The 18,678-nt window shown below is 39.4% G+C and overlaps 1 protein-coding gene across 5 annotated transcripts in view; it reads left to right on the plus strand.

The window, feature by feature from the left end:
- The window catches only part of LOC117509510 (centrosomal protein cep57l1-like), a 43,072-nt gene that overhangs the window by 12,319 nt on the left and 12,075 nt on the right, over positions 1–18,678 (plus strand). For 4 of the 5 annotated variants that reach the window (XR_004560419.1, XM_034169231.1, XM_034169232.1 and 1 more), the window contains 4 exons: positions 6,300–6,471; positions 6,583–6,716; positions 8,153–8,269; positions 8,362–8,439. Coding sequence is in view for 4 of the 5 variants with exons in the window: in XM_034169231.1 (XP_034025122.1) it covers positions 6,300–6,471; positions 6,583–6,716; positions 8,153–8,269; positions 8,362–8,439 (501 nt within the window). In the remaining variant the exon portion in view is untranslated. The remainder of the gene's footprint in view (positions 1–6,299; positions 6,472–6,582; positions 6,717–8,152; positions 8,270–8,361; positions 8,440–18,678) is intronic. The other variant, XM_034169234.1, reaches the window with a different exon arrangement.

The following is an 18,678-nucleotide window of genomic DNA, read 5'->3' on the forward strand; positions in this document are numbered from 1 at the left end:
CAGTTGTAGCTTTGTACTTATTTCTGTTTCACTCCACATCCTGCACCTGCATTCCTGTCTTCATCTCTCACAGCCAGTTGATTAAGTTTTTTCTGCACCTGCCATGTGTCCCTGTCTCATTTTAACTCTGTCTGCTTTGTGTTTTCATTTAGTCACACTCTTGACACCTGTTCACAAATCTTTGTCTTTTCTTCACTCCACCTTGTGTTGTCCTCCCTCACTGTCTTGCACAATGTAGTATCTTCGTCCACTAGCCACGCCCCCTTCATGATTGTTCTTCACGTACACCTTGTTACACCTGTCTTATTTATTCTCCACCCAGCCACCACTCCCTTGCTCGTTTGTTGTCGTTGTACACTTGCCAGCTCTGTTTCCAATCCAGTTTTTGCTTTGCCGTGTATTCTGATCCTGCTTTGTATTTTTGACTTTGCCTTTTGCCTCGCCCTTGGTGTCTGTGTCTGCTCGTGCCTCTGAACTCTGCTAAACCATGACTGCGTTTTTGCCTGACCCTGTTTGTGCTTCTGCCCCACTGACTGATCACCTGTGTACCGAACCAGAGCCTGAATTAAAGACAATGATCTCTTCTACAACCAAGCCTAGTCTGAGAGTTTGCATTTTGGGTCCTAACAATTGAGGTGCCTGACACCATATTTGGATTCAGCAACCCAAAATCACCCAAATTAGTGCTAAATTCTGTTTTATTCTAAAATTAGAAAATTTTAACACAATCTACATTTGCATGAGAAGCTAGCTAAATATTGGCATGTGCATAACTCAAGAACCTGATGTGCTAGACAAATTCTGATAACAGATTTGGAATCAGCATACCTGAAATACCTTATATCAGCTAATATTCACCAGGTAGCAAAACCATTGTTGACCATTGTTATTCATGAGTGGATGTTAATAAAATAAGTTGCAGTGTATATCATTTGACAATTTTAGATGTCTTTTATTAGAAAATACCAGGTAGAATAATTTAAAATGGGTACAATGCTTTAAATTAACCCTTTGTTTGTGGTAAACCATCAGTCCACAGTTAATAAGCAATTTGACTGATTGTGGCCGAGATTTCCTTTGGGGATGAAAGTACACGACTTTTATATAAAAATCATCACACAGAATGTTCTGAAGTCCTTTTAATGGCAGTATAGACAGTGTTAACCCCTTTCCAGCTAATGACATGTTGATCAAGAATTCTTTCGAAACTTGCCGGAATGCATCTGGCTGTACAGTTTTGATAATCTTTCTGAAATTAACCACTACTAATACAAACAGTGGAGCGTTTTAGGTATCTTTCAGTGGTTTTACCCAGTTAATTCACTGTATTTCTGAAAGCAGCAACTTAAAGAGCAGTTGGCTGTTGATAACCATTTTCATCATTTTCAGGCGTAGCTTCCTATAGATTCTATGTCTTCAGTTGGCTTATAGATGGCTCCACAATTGATCCTTTGTTTCAAGAAATGGATTTGATCTCAATCAGGACTAACTGGTCACACAAATACCCTCTGCAAGTTTCAAATAATGATTGCTAGATCAACATGTGATTAGCTGGAAAGGGGTTAAAACAGTCTATACTGTCATTAAAAGGACTTCAGAACATTCTTTGTGATGATTTTTTATATAAAAGTCATGTACTTTCATCCCCAAAGGAATTCTCAGCCACAATCAGTCAAATAGCTAACTAACTGTGAACTGATGGTTTACCACTAACAAAGGGTTAATTTGAAGCATTGTACCCATTTTAAATGATTCTACCTGGTATTTTCTAATAAATTACATAAAATTGTCAAATGTTATAAACTTCAACTTATTTTATTCCCATTCACTCATGAATAATCTGTGCTATCAACAAAATATATGGGGGAAAATTCATAAATATTTTGGATTCTAAAGGGTTAATATCCCCATAGTAGGGTAAGAACTTAATGTAGTGGAATGCCTTACACCTAAAAAATGGGGTTAATTGATGCCTTGATTACATATTGTGCCTTTTTTGTTAGGGGAATATATCAGATATTGCAGTACAAAGACATGTTAATGTTTTGGCAAACGGGGTTAATCTGCTGCACTGTACACATTTTAATTTAGTACAACTATGATTTTCTAAAAGTAGACATCGATACCCTTCAAATAAAACAGGTCTCATTTTGTTCTCCCGCCGGGAGGGGTATGGGTATTTTTTTCAGCCCTTGGCTGCTGGACTATTTAGGTTCTTTAAACTTTATTTTGAGTTATGCTTCAGGGAAGCAGACCCCCCGCCTTTTTAAGCATTTTCCTTATTTTGCCTTTCAGTTTCTGGAGGGGCTCTGTTGCCCCATACTCTCCACCTTTTTAAGCATTTTTCTTTTTTTCTTTTCAGCCGACCCCCTCATTACAGCCCTCTTAACCCCCTGCCACTTTAAGCATTTTTTTTTTTATGTAGATGTAAATTAATATTCAAAGTTTTCAGTTACTTGACAGTACGGCTGTACAATATGGACAAATTGTCGTATCTCAATATTGTCATATAAATTGTCATGTAAATGTCACTTATATACATGCTGTCCATATTCTTGAGCTGCTTAGGTGGGTAGGGAGTGTTCCCATGGGATAAAAAAGCTTTTCAACATACCATCCCTGGTTCTCAAGACCAGGCACCTAAGTGGCTCTATCCCCCCCCCCCCTTTTTTTTAAGGTATTTCGGTGTGCCTTAGTAAACACTAGTAGAGTTCCACCTTAGATTTGTAATGTATAAAAGAAGATATACCTTACTGAATTTTCATATCAATATGATATACGATATGACTATGATTTGACACAAAGTGCAGCAACAGTGAAAATTAATAATATCACACTCATTTGCACTCATCATAAGGTTAGGATACTTTGACCTCCAAAAGTATTGGAACACTTGAAATTTCACACATTTTAATTTGTTTATGCCATTTTTAATACTAAAAATACAAAAAAATAAAGAATAAAAATTTCTAAAATTATCTTACTCAAACTGAAAGCAAATTTCTGAAACTTTTTTATTTATTTATTTTTTTTATTTAATATTTATTTCATTCATTTAAAAGAAAAACAGAAAAGCAAAAAACAAAAGCACCACAATACCAGAATGAAAAGGAGCAGAAAGAAGAACAAGTCTTATGATTTCTGCCCCTTTTAACAATACAATCTTTCAATATACAGCATCATAGTCAGCATTATTTAACAGATTGCATTTCTTTAACTTGTCACATACCACTGACCCATTTCATAATTATGACCATTAATTAATAGATTACATCACTGACAGGTTACATTTAAACTTAAGACACTCCAAACATTATTAACAGTTTACTTTTTTTTTTTTTTGACTTTCTTGCAGCCCACTGACTTACTTCATAGTTTCATACTTACTTAATACATCTAATTTAATATGTTTTTTAAATAATTTAAGCAACCTTAATTCTTTAATTTCTTTATTAAGATTGTTCCATAATTTGACACCATTTACTGCAATACTCCTTTCCTTTACTTTGGTTCTAAATCTTGGTTTTTTAAAGACTTCTATTCCTTTCAATTTATAACTACTTACTCTTTTTTCAAACATATTTTGAATGTTTGTTGGTAAAGTATTTTTATTAACTTGGTACATCGTTTGTAATATTTTCAAATCGACTAAATCATGAAATTTAAGTACCCTATACTTAATAAACAATGGATTAGATGGATCTCTAAAACCACTGTTACTAATCACTTTTTAAAGCTCTTTTCTGCAAAATAAATAAAGGTTGTATATAGGTTGTATATGTTGATCCCCAGATTTCTACACAGTAAGTTAAATATGGGACAATCAATGAATTGTACAATGTTAATAAACCATAACTATTTAATGAATATTTTACTTTATGCAAAACAGCAATGGCTTTCGCTATTTTTCCTTTTATGTAATTTATGTGTGACTTCCATGTAAGATCTTCATCAATCATGACTCCTAAAAATTTCATTTCTTTTACCCTTTGTATATCCATTCCATCTATTTGTAATGACACATTTTTTTTCGCTCTATCATTAAACAATATGAAATTTGTCTTATTAATATTTAGTGACAATCTGTTTATATCAAACCAATGTTTAACTTTTTCCAACTCTGTATTTATCACTTGTGCTACTTCCTGTATATCTGATCCAGAGTAAAACAGCGTTGTATCATCAGCAAATAAAATGCTGCCAAGCACATTGGATACATTCACAAAATCATTGATATACAAAATAAACAGTTTGGGTCCAAGTACCGATCCTTGTGGTACTCCATAAATAATGTTGCACATTTCTGATAAACTTGGTAAAACCTGTAAATAATAATCAGTTTTATTGCAGTTTTCTTTAGACAAGTCAGGGGATGGAAACATGAACATTTCCAAGTCACTGTCTTGGACTTTATTTACATCAACAACAGGGTTAAATTGTAACAATAGGTCCACTTTCAGACAAGGGCTTTGCGCACTTGTGGGAATTTAGCACAGTAGCACAATTCCAGTTTGGTCGAGGTCCAATTTGGCAATATTTCCCATTTGCAAACTGTGATAAACATAAACATATTTGGACAGTGACACTTTTTTTTTTTTTTTTTTTTTTTTTTTTTTTACAAATTTGTTCTGTGTGCAGGGGCCGAAATACATTTTTTTAACCTACTTGCACTGGTGCTAGTAACAAAAAAAATTACTTGCACCAAAAAAAGTTACTTGCACAACCAAAAGTCAGTCTTATATCAACCTTAAAACTCCTCCTCTGATGTGTCAGACTCTTCCTCTCTGGGGAGAATTTGAGGGGAGAGCAGCAGCAGCGGCAGTTTTTTTTTCTACGTGCGCGGGTGGACGAATCGTCCGTGAAGATTATTTTATTTATTAACTACACAGATGTATAATAAAACAAATGGTGACTGGTTTATAACACAATTATGACAGAGTTTGAGGGGAGAGAGAGAGAGGAACTGCAGAGCCCTGGAAGTGTCATCGCAAAATGTTTTGCATGTGGAAAGAATGTGCGCACATTTTATTATATTGTGCGCCTGTTTTATGATATTGTGCGCTCGTTTTATGAAATTGTGCGAACGTTTTAAGCATCGTTTGAGTAAAACAAGGGCACGATCTACTTAAACATGGCCACAATTTGTAAAACGTGCACTCAATTATTCAATATTGTCTTGACACATAAATGTTGGCTATTAGCCAACAAACCAGGAGACAATGTAATACATTTCCCCATTAGAAATGGATCTGGTCAGGGTATATCATCATGGTTTGGGCGCACAAGGACATACAGAGAACTCTAACTGCCCAGCATGGCATCATCTGGAGTTTAAGCACATTAAAAAGGATGCTGAGGGCGAAGCGTCTCCCCGTCATGAGGATGACAATTTAGGTCATATTATGGAGTTCATTTTGAACGAAAGGAAAAGGTGCGCACGTTTTATTAATTCGAGGGCTCAATTAAAGGAAAACGTGCGCATGAATTATCATGACCAGAAAAATGTACGCACGTTTTATTAATTTGAGCGCACGTTTTATTAATTCAAGGGCTCAATGAAAGGAAAACGTGCGCATGAATTAATCACGGCCAGGAAAATGTGCGCACGTTTTATTAATTTGAGAGCACGTTTTATTAATTCATGGGCTCAATTAATGGAAAATGTGCGCACAAATTATCATGGCCAGAAAAAATACCACTTCAGGTGACCTCTCCAAGGTTCCGTAAAGGAACCGCAGCGGCAGCCTTTTTTTTTTTCACATGCGCACACGAACTAATCGTCCGTGAAGATAATTTTATTAACTACCCATATGTATAATAAAACAAATGGTGACTGGTTTATAACACAATGATGACAGAGTTTGAGGGCAGAGAGAGAGAGAGGAATCGCAGTGGCGGCCAGTTTTTTCTTTGTTTACATGTGCACGCGCGAACACAACAAATGGAGCACAGCAACTCACTCTTTGTGTGAGAGTCATAAAACGCAGAGAAGATGAAAACAACACACTGGAAACTGTTTTGTTTTTTTTTTTCATTATTTATTCCTTTATTGGTTCATTCTGCTGGTGCTTATAGTTGATAAAACTTGGATAAAGTTACTTGCACCAGTGCTAGTGCAGTATAAAATTACGTGCGCCGCTCGAATAATACGTGCACAAACTAGCACATGCATGTACTATTTCGACCCCTGGTGTGCCACAACAGTGCTGTTGAAATTACACATTCAAAAATGGTTGAAATGTTGAATTTCAACATTAATTTATTAATTTTGTAAGTTTGTCCTTGCCTTCTGGTTGCAGATGTCAGACTCAGCCTCACTGAACAGTTTTGTTGGAAGCTTTTACCAGCTTCCAGACAGGATACTACTCGTGCCAAGGAAGCTGGAGGTCCCTGGACACTCACCGAGAAACATGAACTTACACACAAGTAGCACTCGGGTGTTTCAGAACAAATCCAGTATTGACAGCCAAGGTATGTTTAGAGCTCTCCCGCTATTTGTTTCATACAAAGCTTTTGTTACGCCCACTTATTTATTTATTTATTGAAAACCAGATATGCTTTTCTGTTTTTGAACTCCTTCAGGTGTTGTTGATGCACTGAAGACCCTCCAAGAGAAAATTAGGAAATTGGAGCTTGAAAGGAAGCAAGCAGAGAAAAGTTGCCAGAAATTCTCCCAAGATGTTCAGAAGGGGAGACACGCTTTGTTTGAAGAACAGGTACCCTCACAGTAAATTCTGTTAAATAATTCAAAATTAAGACTTCAGGATTTTTCAGATTGAAGCTGTGTTTGTATTATCACAGCAAAACATATTTTGCATTTGTTGTCTTTATTCTATGGTGGCCAATACTGGTGTCGCAGACCAAATGGTCCCCCCTAAAAATCGGTCCTCCCTATCTTCACAAGCTTTTGTACAACAATCATTTTCATGTAAATTCAGCATTATTTCATCATAAAAGATGGAGGAAGCGATCAGAGTGCCGCGGCTACACGAGCTGCTAGTTGATGCATTTACTGTGTGTCGGTCATTTCAAAGCGTCGAGTATTGCCTTGTTTTTGCTTAAAACTGACTTTAGCATGATTTAAGAGGTTTTACCTTGTCATCTGGTGGGTAATAATCCCATTAATCCATTTGATCACATTGGGTGAAGAGATTGTCTTAGCGTGGCTGTGCTCCGAAATGACGCATGTGCAGTGGGGGCAGGGCGGATCAATTTTTAGGGGCGGACCGTTCGGTCTGCGACGCTGGCCACAACACATCCAAATTGAGACAGCACAAGTAAAAACAGAAAACACAAATGCAAAAAGCGTCTGCATAAATTCAACAGGTAATTCAGTCAAAAATCATCTTGCAAATTGAAAAAGCTTGCAAACACAGAACACGAACAAATATAACCTGCATCACATATAATAATTTAATTTAATAACTTGTCTGCTGCAAAACAGAAGTCCCCCAAACACAAAAAGGCTTTGCAAACCTTCACAACACATTAAAGGTTGTACCAACTCAAAGGAAGTACAACACAAACAAAGGTTTCTTTACCCCACACTTAATAACTACTCGGAGAAGGCCAAGGGAACGCCCACGCTTGACTTGGCAGTGGCAGATAAATGGTTACTTTCGAGATGTGGAGAAGGACCAGTTATCTCCCTGGGTGGTTGCCATCCAGGACCCAAGGTGGTTCTGTGGTATCCTGTATGCTGCAAAGTGGGGCAGCAGCATCGGCTCTGACTTGACCTCTACACATTTGCCTATTTGTACATGGATTTTGAATCCACATTAGCGAGTGTCCACATGCATTTACAATACTTTAGCTACATTAATGGCCCCGTAGTAACAAGTTGAAGAACCCTCACTTTTTTTAAATGGATGATTACATATATTGCTTATCACAAGAGAAAGTGAGTGAGCATGAATCCCCATCACCCAATAATTGAAAGACCAGTGGCACCATAATGCAACCTTTAACTTCGCCACTAGATGACACTAAACACACTGTAGCTTCAAACATTTTTCAGTTAAATCACATTTACTCAGGAACAAAAGAATAATAAGTGAGTTTATTATTACTTTTTTTTTTTTTTTTAGTTTCTGGCTTTTCTGGATATAAATGGTGTTAATTATCATACAGCTTTTTTTAAACTCCCTTTTAGGCTTCACTTCAGAGCCAGAAATGTCCAATATTTTCAAGCACTCAAACTCAGCAAGAAAAGCTGGAGAAACTTGAATCTGATTATCTTCAACTCTGCACAACCCAAAGTCTGGCAGAGGTAACATCTTAGTTTTCCAGTATGTGAGTAAAATCCCTGATCTGTACACAATGAATGCTAAGTTCACATTTTCAAAATAAATTTGCTTTCAGATGAAGATTGCTTCTCTGGAGCAGAAACTACTGAAAGAGGAACATAACCATAAACTTATTCAGGAGAAAACAGACAAGGTCAGTCCAGGTCTATACACACACTTTTTTTAATCAACTCTAAAATGTGACCTGTGTATCCCCTGAATAATTTACCAATCTGATGAAACCTACTTGCCAGCAAACCCCCCCCCCCCCCCCCATAAGGTAGTATATGTATTGTTTGATTGTCCAGTCATCCATCCGTAGGTGCTGCTCTAGTCATTCTGTCATATCTGAGGAACTGCTTGTCATGTAGTCTTCAATTTGATGTTAAATTATTTGCAAAATGCAAGTTTTCATTTGTTCTAATGGAGATTGTCAGAGACATTAACATGGTGAAGCCTAAAGAAAATGTATCCCCCTAATGACATCTCAGTGACCACAAGTTTATATTTAATCAAACTGAACATATTTTCAAAAAAAGGACTAGAAATGTGTGTTGTGATGTTTGACCCGATTAAATAGCTCACTATTTGTCTGTAAAAACCAATACTAAAGAGGAGATTTTGCACTTAATTTACTCACACACTAAATTTTGCCGAGTAAAATTTACTCTGCTGGGATAACATTTGGTCCCAGTTTAAATAGAGTTGAATATACTCTGCCAAAGGGTTAAATCAACTTAACATAGTGTAAAATCAACTTTTATTGGAGTAGAACCACTTGCGTTGAGTAGACTGTGTCGCCGACCGAACGGTCCACCCTAAAACTCTGTCCGCCCTGCCTTCACTGCGCATGCGTCATTAGCCGCGGTTCACTGATTATCACCTCGTTTCTGTTTAAACCTGCTCTCCAGTCATCATCTGTCTCAGCGACAAATATCTGAAGCTTTTGTACAAAAATCATTTCCACATAAATTCAGCATCATTTCATCATAAAAGACAGAGGAAGCGATCAGAGCTCACAAGCTGCTAGCTGTTGCATCCACGGAGTGTCCGTCATTTCAGAGCATCACAGAATCTCACCTCCTTCCTGCTTAAAACTGACTTTAGAATTATTTAAGAGGTTTTACTTTGTCGTCTGATAGTTAATAATCCCATTTAATCCATTTGATTGCTTTGGGTGAAGACAGTCCGTCCACAGGAGCTGCTGAGCTCAGAAATGACGCATGTACAGTGGAGGCACTGTGGGCCATTTTTTACGGGGGGGGGGGGGGGGGGTTCGGTCGGTGACAATGGTAGAGATGATTTCACTTTACAATAGAGTGTTTTACTTTATTTAGACTGGGATCAAATGTTATCTGTTGGGGGGAAAAAACACATTCCTACAAAAATAACCTTTACTCAAAACAGAAAATCTCAGGTTTCCCCTCGTGAGTCCGTGGGCAGTGCAAATAGAATACACAGACAACAATAATTTAAATTCAAGTTAATCCTACCAGGTTTATTAAAACAGCAGAGCAGATCAGTCATCAAAAATCATTCATCTTTGCACAAAAATGGGTTCAGAATGCATACACATCTGTAATGCCACAAAAACTGATACCCACAGCATGTGCAGCAAAAAGAACACACTTCTTTTCAAAAACAGAGTTTTTAAGCTTGCAGTTCAGAAATCTGTCTGGGCGGGGCTCCCAGTCCCGCACGTCAATCTGTCCGGGCGGGGCTCCCAGTCCCGCACGTCCTCGGCCTCATGTAAATATGTAAATCCATGAAGTCCATAAAGCAAGCAAGTGTAACTAATTAATTAAAGAATCACTGTTTTCTTGTTTTCAGCTCCGTATGAGAACAGGTCCATGTGTTCAGTTTTAGTGGCGTTAATGTCTCTACAGACACTTTCAAGGTTGCCTCCCCGATAACACATAATCCAGTCATTGTTCTTCCCTGTGGAAACAAAGTCAAACTATGAAATCACTCACATTTACAGAATGCAGAAGCAGCAATTAATTTTGAACAATACAGTCATTCAACTGTTCATTATTGATCAGCATAGTTCAAACATAAATGTGCAAACCATTTGATTACAAACAGAGGCAACAACAATATTATTTGCAGTACACATCTTGACCTCATGACCTTTGAACATATCATGAAACATCATGTCAGGCATTAGTCATGACTTTATTAAAATGGTCAATGTCTGACATGTTTTAAACCAACATGTTACACCCTACTTAAGCATATGTTATTTATGAAAACCTTAAACCAAAACACTTTACTGATTTGAGAGTCAACACACCTGTCAGCAGTTCAACATGTTCAATACAATTCATCATAAGCACATATTTCAATCATTAATCAAACAGTATAATATTGTATCATTTCAAAACCATCATAAATCAGTTGAACACCAATCAAAGCATAGGCATACACATTTTCATTCATTTGACATCATGATAAAACCTTTAAACACATTATGGCACAAGAATACACTCTATTCAACTTCATTCATTCAATACAATATCTAGTTCATTTAAACCTGCATGGTGTACATACTTCTAAACATTTGTTACTTTTTGTAAATAATGAACACAAAACCTTTTGTTTAGTTTGGTAACTTTTAGCATTGTTAGTATGCAAAGCTAATTATAAGTAAAATAGCATATATTTTCATTTATTCTTAACAATTTCCCCCTTTTGTCCACAGTTAAACTGTGGACAACACCTTACAGACATTCATTAACTTCTAATAGTTCATCTACTTCCCCAGGATTAATTCCCAACACAAGTCGCTGACTAGCAATTGTACTATCAATGAACTTGGTAATCAGAGTTCTAAGGCATGGAACACCACAACATACAATCAATGTCATTACTAAGAACACAAACAAAAATATCATAGCCATCTTGATCATCCATTATCTCCAACCTCCTGAAAATAACCAGTTAAAAAAAATCCCCCTTTATTTTGCACTTTCAATTGCATCCCGAATTTGAGTTAGATTAGCTTTGGCTTGAGCAATGACACCACTGTCACCTGAATTGTCTGGAATTAATGTACAACAGTCAGGTCCCACAATTACCTTCAACCAGATCCAATCTCCTGGATCTACTTTGTTCCCCACAGGTCCCTGTGGAGGATTGCCTTCTCGTTGCTGCACCTGGAACGAGAGCAAGGCTACCAATGCAGTTAGTAGCAAATAATAGGTAGTATGTTTGGTTGACATCTAGGGGCGTCCCCCTTATGCCAGTGGCAGCTGGATTGGGAAAACTCCTTCCTATGTAAAGTTCATGCGGGGAGAATCCTGTTGATGAGTTAACAGAAGCCCTGATAGCCATCAAGGCAATTGGCAATGCCTGTACCCAGGTCAGTTTTGAGTCAGCACAAATTTTAGCCAGCTTCTCTTTTAGTGTCCGATTTGCTCTCTCCACCAGTCCTTGGGACTGTGGGTGATAAACGGAGCCAAATCTGTGTTTAATGCCCATACTTTTCTCGACTCTAGCCAAATCTTCATTTTTGAAATGTGAACCATTGTCTGATCTGATTGATCTTGGAAACCCATGTCTAGGTATGAACTGATTGATCAGATATTTGCACACTGATGCAGCATCTTCCTTTTTGGTGGGGATGGCGTCTACCCACTTTGTATAGCAATGAACAATGACCAGCAAGTACCTGTAACCTTGAGTTCGGTTTTCTGGGCCCATGTCTGTGTAATCAATTACTATGTCCTGAAAAGGAGCAATTGGCACCGGATATGACCCCATTGTGGGGGTCATGCCTGGATGCGCATTGTACTCCAGACATACCTTGCAGTTTTCCAATTGATGTTTAATCAGTTCAGTTAGTCTGGGATGCCACCAGTGTTCTGACACAATTTTTTCTCTGTCTGCCTTCTTGACAAATGAGCCATACCATGTGCTCCATCAATTATTATATGTGCCAATGCTGATGGTAAGCAGATTCTCCCATGAATAAATCTCCAAAGTCTGTCCTTTTCTATTGCTCCATATTGTTTCCACACTGATTTCTCATATGCTCCTGCATCATCTTGCATTTCACACACATCCCACTTTGTTAATGTGTGTCCTTGCAACTCGGCTTCTTCCTCTTCTGAGTACATAATCAACTCTCCTTGGTACCCTGCAGCTGCCTTTGCTGCCATGTCTGCCTGATTGTTTCCTTCATAGACATTTACTGCTTGGTCTTTTGAATGTCCTCTGCATTTTACTATAGCCAGTTTGTTAGGTCCCATCATGGCTTCTGCCAGGTGAGTCACTATGTCATAATGTTTTACAGGTTGTCCTGCTGCTGTCAAAAGGTCAGTCTTGTACCATCTTGCCAACTCATAGTGAACTACACCATAAGTATATGCAGAGTCAGTGTAGATTGTCACATTTTCACCTTTTGAATGTTTTAGCGCTTCAGCTAATGCATGTAATGTTGTAATGACAATGACAATAAAAGCTATCTATCGAGCTAGCTATCTATCTAATTCAAAAAAATCTTTGGAGTTGAACCAACAAAGGAACACTAAAAAAAAAAAACGCATTTGCCAGATCAATTACTTTGAAGAACTTATGTTTTGGTGTTAGCAATGACAAAGCTGTGTACGGATTAGGAACAGAGAGACACTTTGTCTGAATTATGTCATTAATACGTCTCAAATGGTGCACCATGTGGTATTTGTCTGTGTTTGGTTTTGGAACAGGTAAAATAGGAGTGTTGTAGTCAGATTCGGTCTCGATCAAAACACCGGAGTCAATTAGCCCTTCAGTGGTGGTCTTTATGCCTTGTGCAGCCGCGTCTGAAATGGGATACTGTGGAATCCAAACAGGTGGACCAGGTTTGACCTCAAACATAACAGGTGGCACATCAATACGTCCAACATCTGTTGGAGAGGTGGCCCACAATTTCTGGGGCATGCTGTCCAACAGAGGTATGGTATTCTCATGGTTAGTTTGTTCGGCACCATGATGTCGTTCCAAAAACTGTTTTTCCAAAAATGCACTATCATGTAAGGACCAAGGAATGTAGTAGGCTTTCTGGGATGGTGAGTGCTTGACTTGGGGCAACTGAGAGTTCTGCCAGTCCATAGTTTCTTTTAGCCTCTTAGTCATGGGACCCAATTCTTTGGCTTGGTGTCCAGAATGCAATGTAAGCGAGACATGAGGGCAAGAAACATCAGAGAGTGCAAGCCACTCATTTTGTTCTGCATCTAGTTCTACCACTGCAACAACACCTTCAGGCCCGACAAACAACCCATCAGAGATAATGAACCAACATGTCTGGTCAAGCTGCTCTTGAAATGCTTCATCATACACAAGATCAGTTTGCCTGGTGTAATTTAGGGTGACATGAAAAGGGTCTGGTGGAGGAACATAAGGTTGGAGAGACTTGATCCAGGGCTCCCACTTACGATAGACAGTCAATATGCCTGTGGCCGTGGCAGATTCTGAACAAAGCAGTCCCCAATAGATCTCAGCATGTTCGTTGGGTATAGTGGGTGCAGTGTCAGGTTGCAGCAACATCATCCCTCCATTGAGCTGGAAGTGGCAGGGCAACACTTTGCCATCTCTGAGTCACTATAGTCCCAGCCTTTGAACAGGACACTTCCACACCACACTTTACCAATGATGTCTCTTCCCAAAAGATTGACAGGACAGTCTGTTGATGCCAGAAACTGATGCATGAATCTCTGGCTCCCCATAGTCACTTGAACTGGCACAGTTCTTGGTATAGCCGCAGATTTCCCAGAGAACCCCTTGACCCTCACAGCAGTAGAGGATAGTGGAATATTGGAGTCAGCCTTGATCAGCGTAGAGTAGGTTGCACCAGTGTCCACCATGAAATCCACTTCCCTGTGGTTCATAGACACGGTCAGCATGGGAGGGGCTAAGGCGCCCTGCGTAGGGTTCTCTAGGCCTCCCTATTGAGGAAACTGGCCTCCTTGTGGTGACCAGAAGGGATTGCCAGCTGATGGCACCATGTCCTGTTGGGGTTGGTGTACATAATCCTGGGCAGCTTGTGAGCAGTTCTTAGCCCAGTGTCCTGGTTGACCACAGTTGTAACACACGCCTGGCTGTGGTCCACCCTGACCTGTTCCTGTTCCCCTCATAGAACCTCCTTGACCCCCACGTCCTGTTCGTGGGCGGAAACGGCCTCTACCTTTTCCACCCCTATTTTGATTCATGCCTGATGGCCATTGCTGTTGGTCGGGCCATGGAGGTGGTGGTACATAAGGTGGATATGGCCATTTCTGTCCAAAGGCCCCAGCCACAGGTTGTGGCACTTGAGCCATCTGGAGCTGATCTGAGCCATTTTTATCCTTTTTGCTGATTTTGGCTTCAGCTTCTTTGAGTTGCATTTTGAGCAACTTCAGTTCCATTTTTGTTTACTCACTCTGGTCTTCTGCTTGCCTTACATTGAAATTTTTCAGGAAGTGTATCACATGTAACTTCCATCTATCCATTGGCATGACAGAAATCTCAGCTCTGTCGTCCAGTTTAGCCTTTACAGGAGCAGGGAGACCAGAAAACACAGACTGTTTAAACAGGATCTGTGCACCAGTGTCACCTGTACCCGGATGTCGGCCAGTTAAGTCAGTCCAATGATTTACGGTTCTTTGTATGAATCCTTCAGGGGACTCATCTTCTTTTGGTGAGTATGAGGCTGTGCCAGATGTTATATTGTAAGGGTATTTATCTCTGAGTGCAGCATAATACTCGCGCCTTACATTATCAAATGGCATATCATCAGGAAATGTGGTAATTTTGGCTGCTTCTTCCAGTACCACGCTTTCATTTCTGGATGCACAGGCTGCCACCAGAGCGCGCTCATCACCCAATGGTAAATACATACTTCCTGTGAGGTCTTCCAATTGCCTGATCCAGAGGCCTGCTCCCCCAGACAGGGGCGGTAGCCTATCTTTGATTGCAAACATGTCACGTGTTTTCCAGGCTTGATAGACCTGGCGTCCTCCTACTCCTTCAAACAGTGGTGCATTCAGAGGAGTTTGTAAATCAATTTCACTTAATGCAGTGTTTTTAGTCTTTTGTCTAGTCACCATGGGATGGCTTACAGCTGTCAGGTTGTGATGAAAGTTTTTACTGGACTCTGTCTCATGGGTGTGTTTATCACTATTTACCACTAGGGAGCAGCAGTTGGCCATTTGAGATCTAGCATCAATGTTTTGAGACTCATTTTGATCAGCTTCCTTTCCCTCACTGTCCTCATTTGTTAGATGTATGAGATTTAACTTTTCCTCTTGTCTCTCCCTGTCTCGTGCTTTCTTGTGGAGGTATTTTTCTTCTTCAGTATCTCTGAGTATCTGTTTATTGTCCTCCAGAGACAACTCATTGAGTCTTTTAGATAGTTTTTCTATCCCTCTTTGTGGTTTGTATAATCTGTACACCTTTGGATCCTTTATTTTCACCACTCCAGAAACAGGGGGTGGACTTCCACATTGGTCGACGTCCTCACTGTCTGAGTCAATTTTGTATTGTTTCATGAGCTTGAGACGTTGTTTTTCTCATTTCTGATACATTTTCTCATGTACTTTCTCCTCACGTTTATGTTTATTGTGTTGTCTTACTTGTCTGAGACATTTATGTGAGTCAGGGTCAAGCAAGTCTCCCCCATAAGTTCCACCTTCCCATCCTGTCAAGTCACATCTGTCTTCATCACTCTCTGAATCCTCCTTCCTGCTTCTTTTTTTTTTTTCTGTTTACCCTGGGCTGATGGACCCTGTGGAGTAGAGGATATTATTGAGCCGCTAATAGAACCCGAGGCGCCCCTCAGGTCACCACCAGTATCTCCCTGGGGAGACGGTGGAGGACCCAGAGGACCCTCACTGCTGACCAATCCTGGAGTCTCCTCACAGTCCATCAGTCCAGACTTAATCACTAGAATTGGAGCTTGGACAGACTGTGGTGTCATTGGCAGTGTGCCATTTTGAATCACCATAACATTATTATAAGGTGGTGAGCTGTCTGTCAATGTAGGATAAATTCTCTGTACCACAGGTGCCACTTCACTCTTTAGAGGTAGTGGTATTTTCTCAGATATTGTTGTGTCAGATTTAGCCATATTATAATTGAAAGTAACTAGAAGCAGGATAAACCTGTTGTAAACATGGATGAGACATTGATTGCTTGCTTAAATGAATTATATGATAGTTATTAACATGATAATTTTGGAATGTGCTTATTATGCTGAACAAGATGATATATGATTTGGGATGCTTTGATGAATGGACCAAAAGTATTTGGACAAAAGTGGCACTTATTGATGTTTAAGAAATGATGCATTGTTGGTATCATGTGAAAGGTCTTACTAATGGTAATAATGGTGTATTTACTTTCAAGGATTCATTGACTGGAGATGCTTTATGTTCATTTTAAGAATTCTCTGTGTTGGTCATTTTTCTGAGCCACAGTTTCTTCCCAAGATTTACAGGCAAGAAGCTGTATTACAGCATTGTGATAATGAATATGATTTTTCTCAGCTGTTTTTGCACAATTTTTTTCTTGATTTTAAACAGGTCCTTATTTTCTGCTTTTAATTTTTGTGCTTCTAATTTTTTTTTCTCAGAACTACTCTGTACTGGTGTTCCAATGCAGTCAGCATTTTTTTTTACAAGTACTGAGAGCATTTTTCACTTCAGGCCATTTTAACTCTTCTCTTCCCTGCATGTCACTGAGAATTGTCTCTAAATTTTTTCTTCTGGTTTACGATTTTTATCTTCTACAGATTTCAAATAGAATGTCTTGAAAGTGGACCAAAGGTCCATAAATGATCTGGGTTCAGACATTGTCAATTTTAGTGTTATATCACTGATACGGAGACACATGAACTACTCTCGGAAACACACAAAAAATTGCCGGTAATGTCCCCCTTGTGCTTACGTGGCCTCAGATCAAGATCAGTGATCAAGCTTCTACTACAATCGTGCAATGGGGAGCACCCCTGATTGCAGCGGATCAATTCTGGGTGTTACTTCACAATCTTGATCTGGTTTTAACAAAGGGAACAGTCCGACAATTCAACCACCCACACTAAATACCCACAGAAACTCCTCAGTGCGCCCTTTATTGTTTCAGGAATCTTCAGTCATGGAGGAATGTTGAATTCTTCTCTGGTACCTCTCAACACGACACTCTTCGGTACCTAGGGGACTTATCACTGAGGAGCGAACCAGCCCAGCACAAAGTACCACCAGAAAATACAAACCCAAACAAAATAGCAATTATAATGTAACACAGGACCAACAGATCAACAGATACTTGTTCTCTTTTACTTTTTCTGAACCTAATTATAATTAATTAAATATATAAATGAATGAAATATATATCAAACTAATTATATAACAATTAAATCTATTATAATGAATTATTGTGCACCTTATTACTTTATTCCAGAATTGTTTTTGAGACATACAAACATTTAAGACAGATGCGTCAGAGATCACACAGTCAGCTTTGTGATGAAATCAGATAGGCACCTTTAATGAGGGATCAAACACCCTCCTTCCAGGATTGAACACCTGGGTATCAGGGATCACACACCCTGTTGAGGGATCGAACACCCTCCTTCCAGGATCGAACACCTGGGTATCAGGGATCACGCACCCTGTTGAGGGATCGAACACCTGGGTATCAGGGATCACGCACCCTGTTGAGGGATCGAACACCCTGTTGAGGGATTGAACACCTGGGTATCAGGGATCACGCACCCTGTTGAGGGATCGAACACCTGGGTATCGAACACCTGGGTATCAGGGATCACGCACCCTGTTGAGGGATCGAACACCTGGGTATCAGGGATCACGCACCCTGTTGAGGGATCGAACACCTGGGTATCAGGGATCACGCACCCTGTTGAGGGATCGAACACCCTGCTTCGAATTCGGTACTAATAACTTTTTGTGATATGAATTTATCTGCTGTAAAACATACTTTAAGCACGAGCGAGACGTCTACTTTTCTTCAAACACCACAATTTGTGGAAATGGCCAATAGGACAATTTTGTTTAAAAAGGTTTGTCCTTACCTTTATGTTGGGTACCCTTTAAAGTGGTGTTTAAAGAAATTAGGACGCCTTTAAGTCTGGGAGAAGTCTCCGTCGACGTTCCTTAAAAGTTTTGACAAACAGAGATAAAAGCAGATTAAATCGGAGAATACGAGGTCTATTAGAAAAGTATCCGACCTTATTATTTTTTTCAAAAACCATATGGATTTGAATCACGTGTGATTGCGCCAGACAAGCTTGAACCCTCGTGCGCATGCGTGAGTTTTTCCATGCCTGTCGGTTGCGACATTCACCTGTGAGCGGACTTTGAGTGAGGAGTGGTCCAGCCCCCTTGGCGGATTTTCATTGTCAGGAAATGGCGGAATGATT

Source organism: Thalassophryne amazonica, chromosome 4 (genome assembly GCF_902500255.1).
Source record: "Thalassophryne amazonica chromosome 4, fThaAma1.1, whole genome shotgun sequence".
Classification (NCBI taxonomy): domain Eukaryota; kingdom Metazoa; phylum Chordata; class Actinopteri; order Batrachoidiformes; family Batrachoididae; genus Thalassophryne; species Thalassophryne amazonica.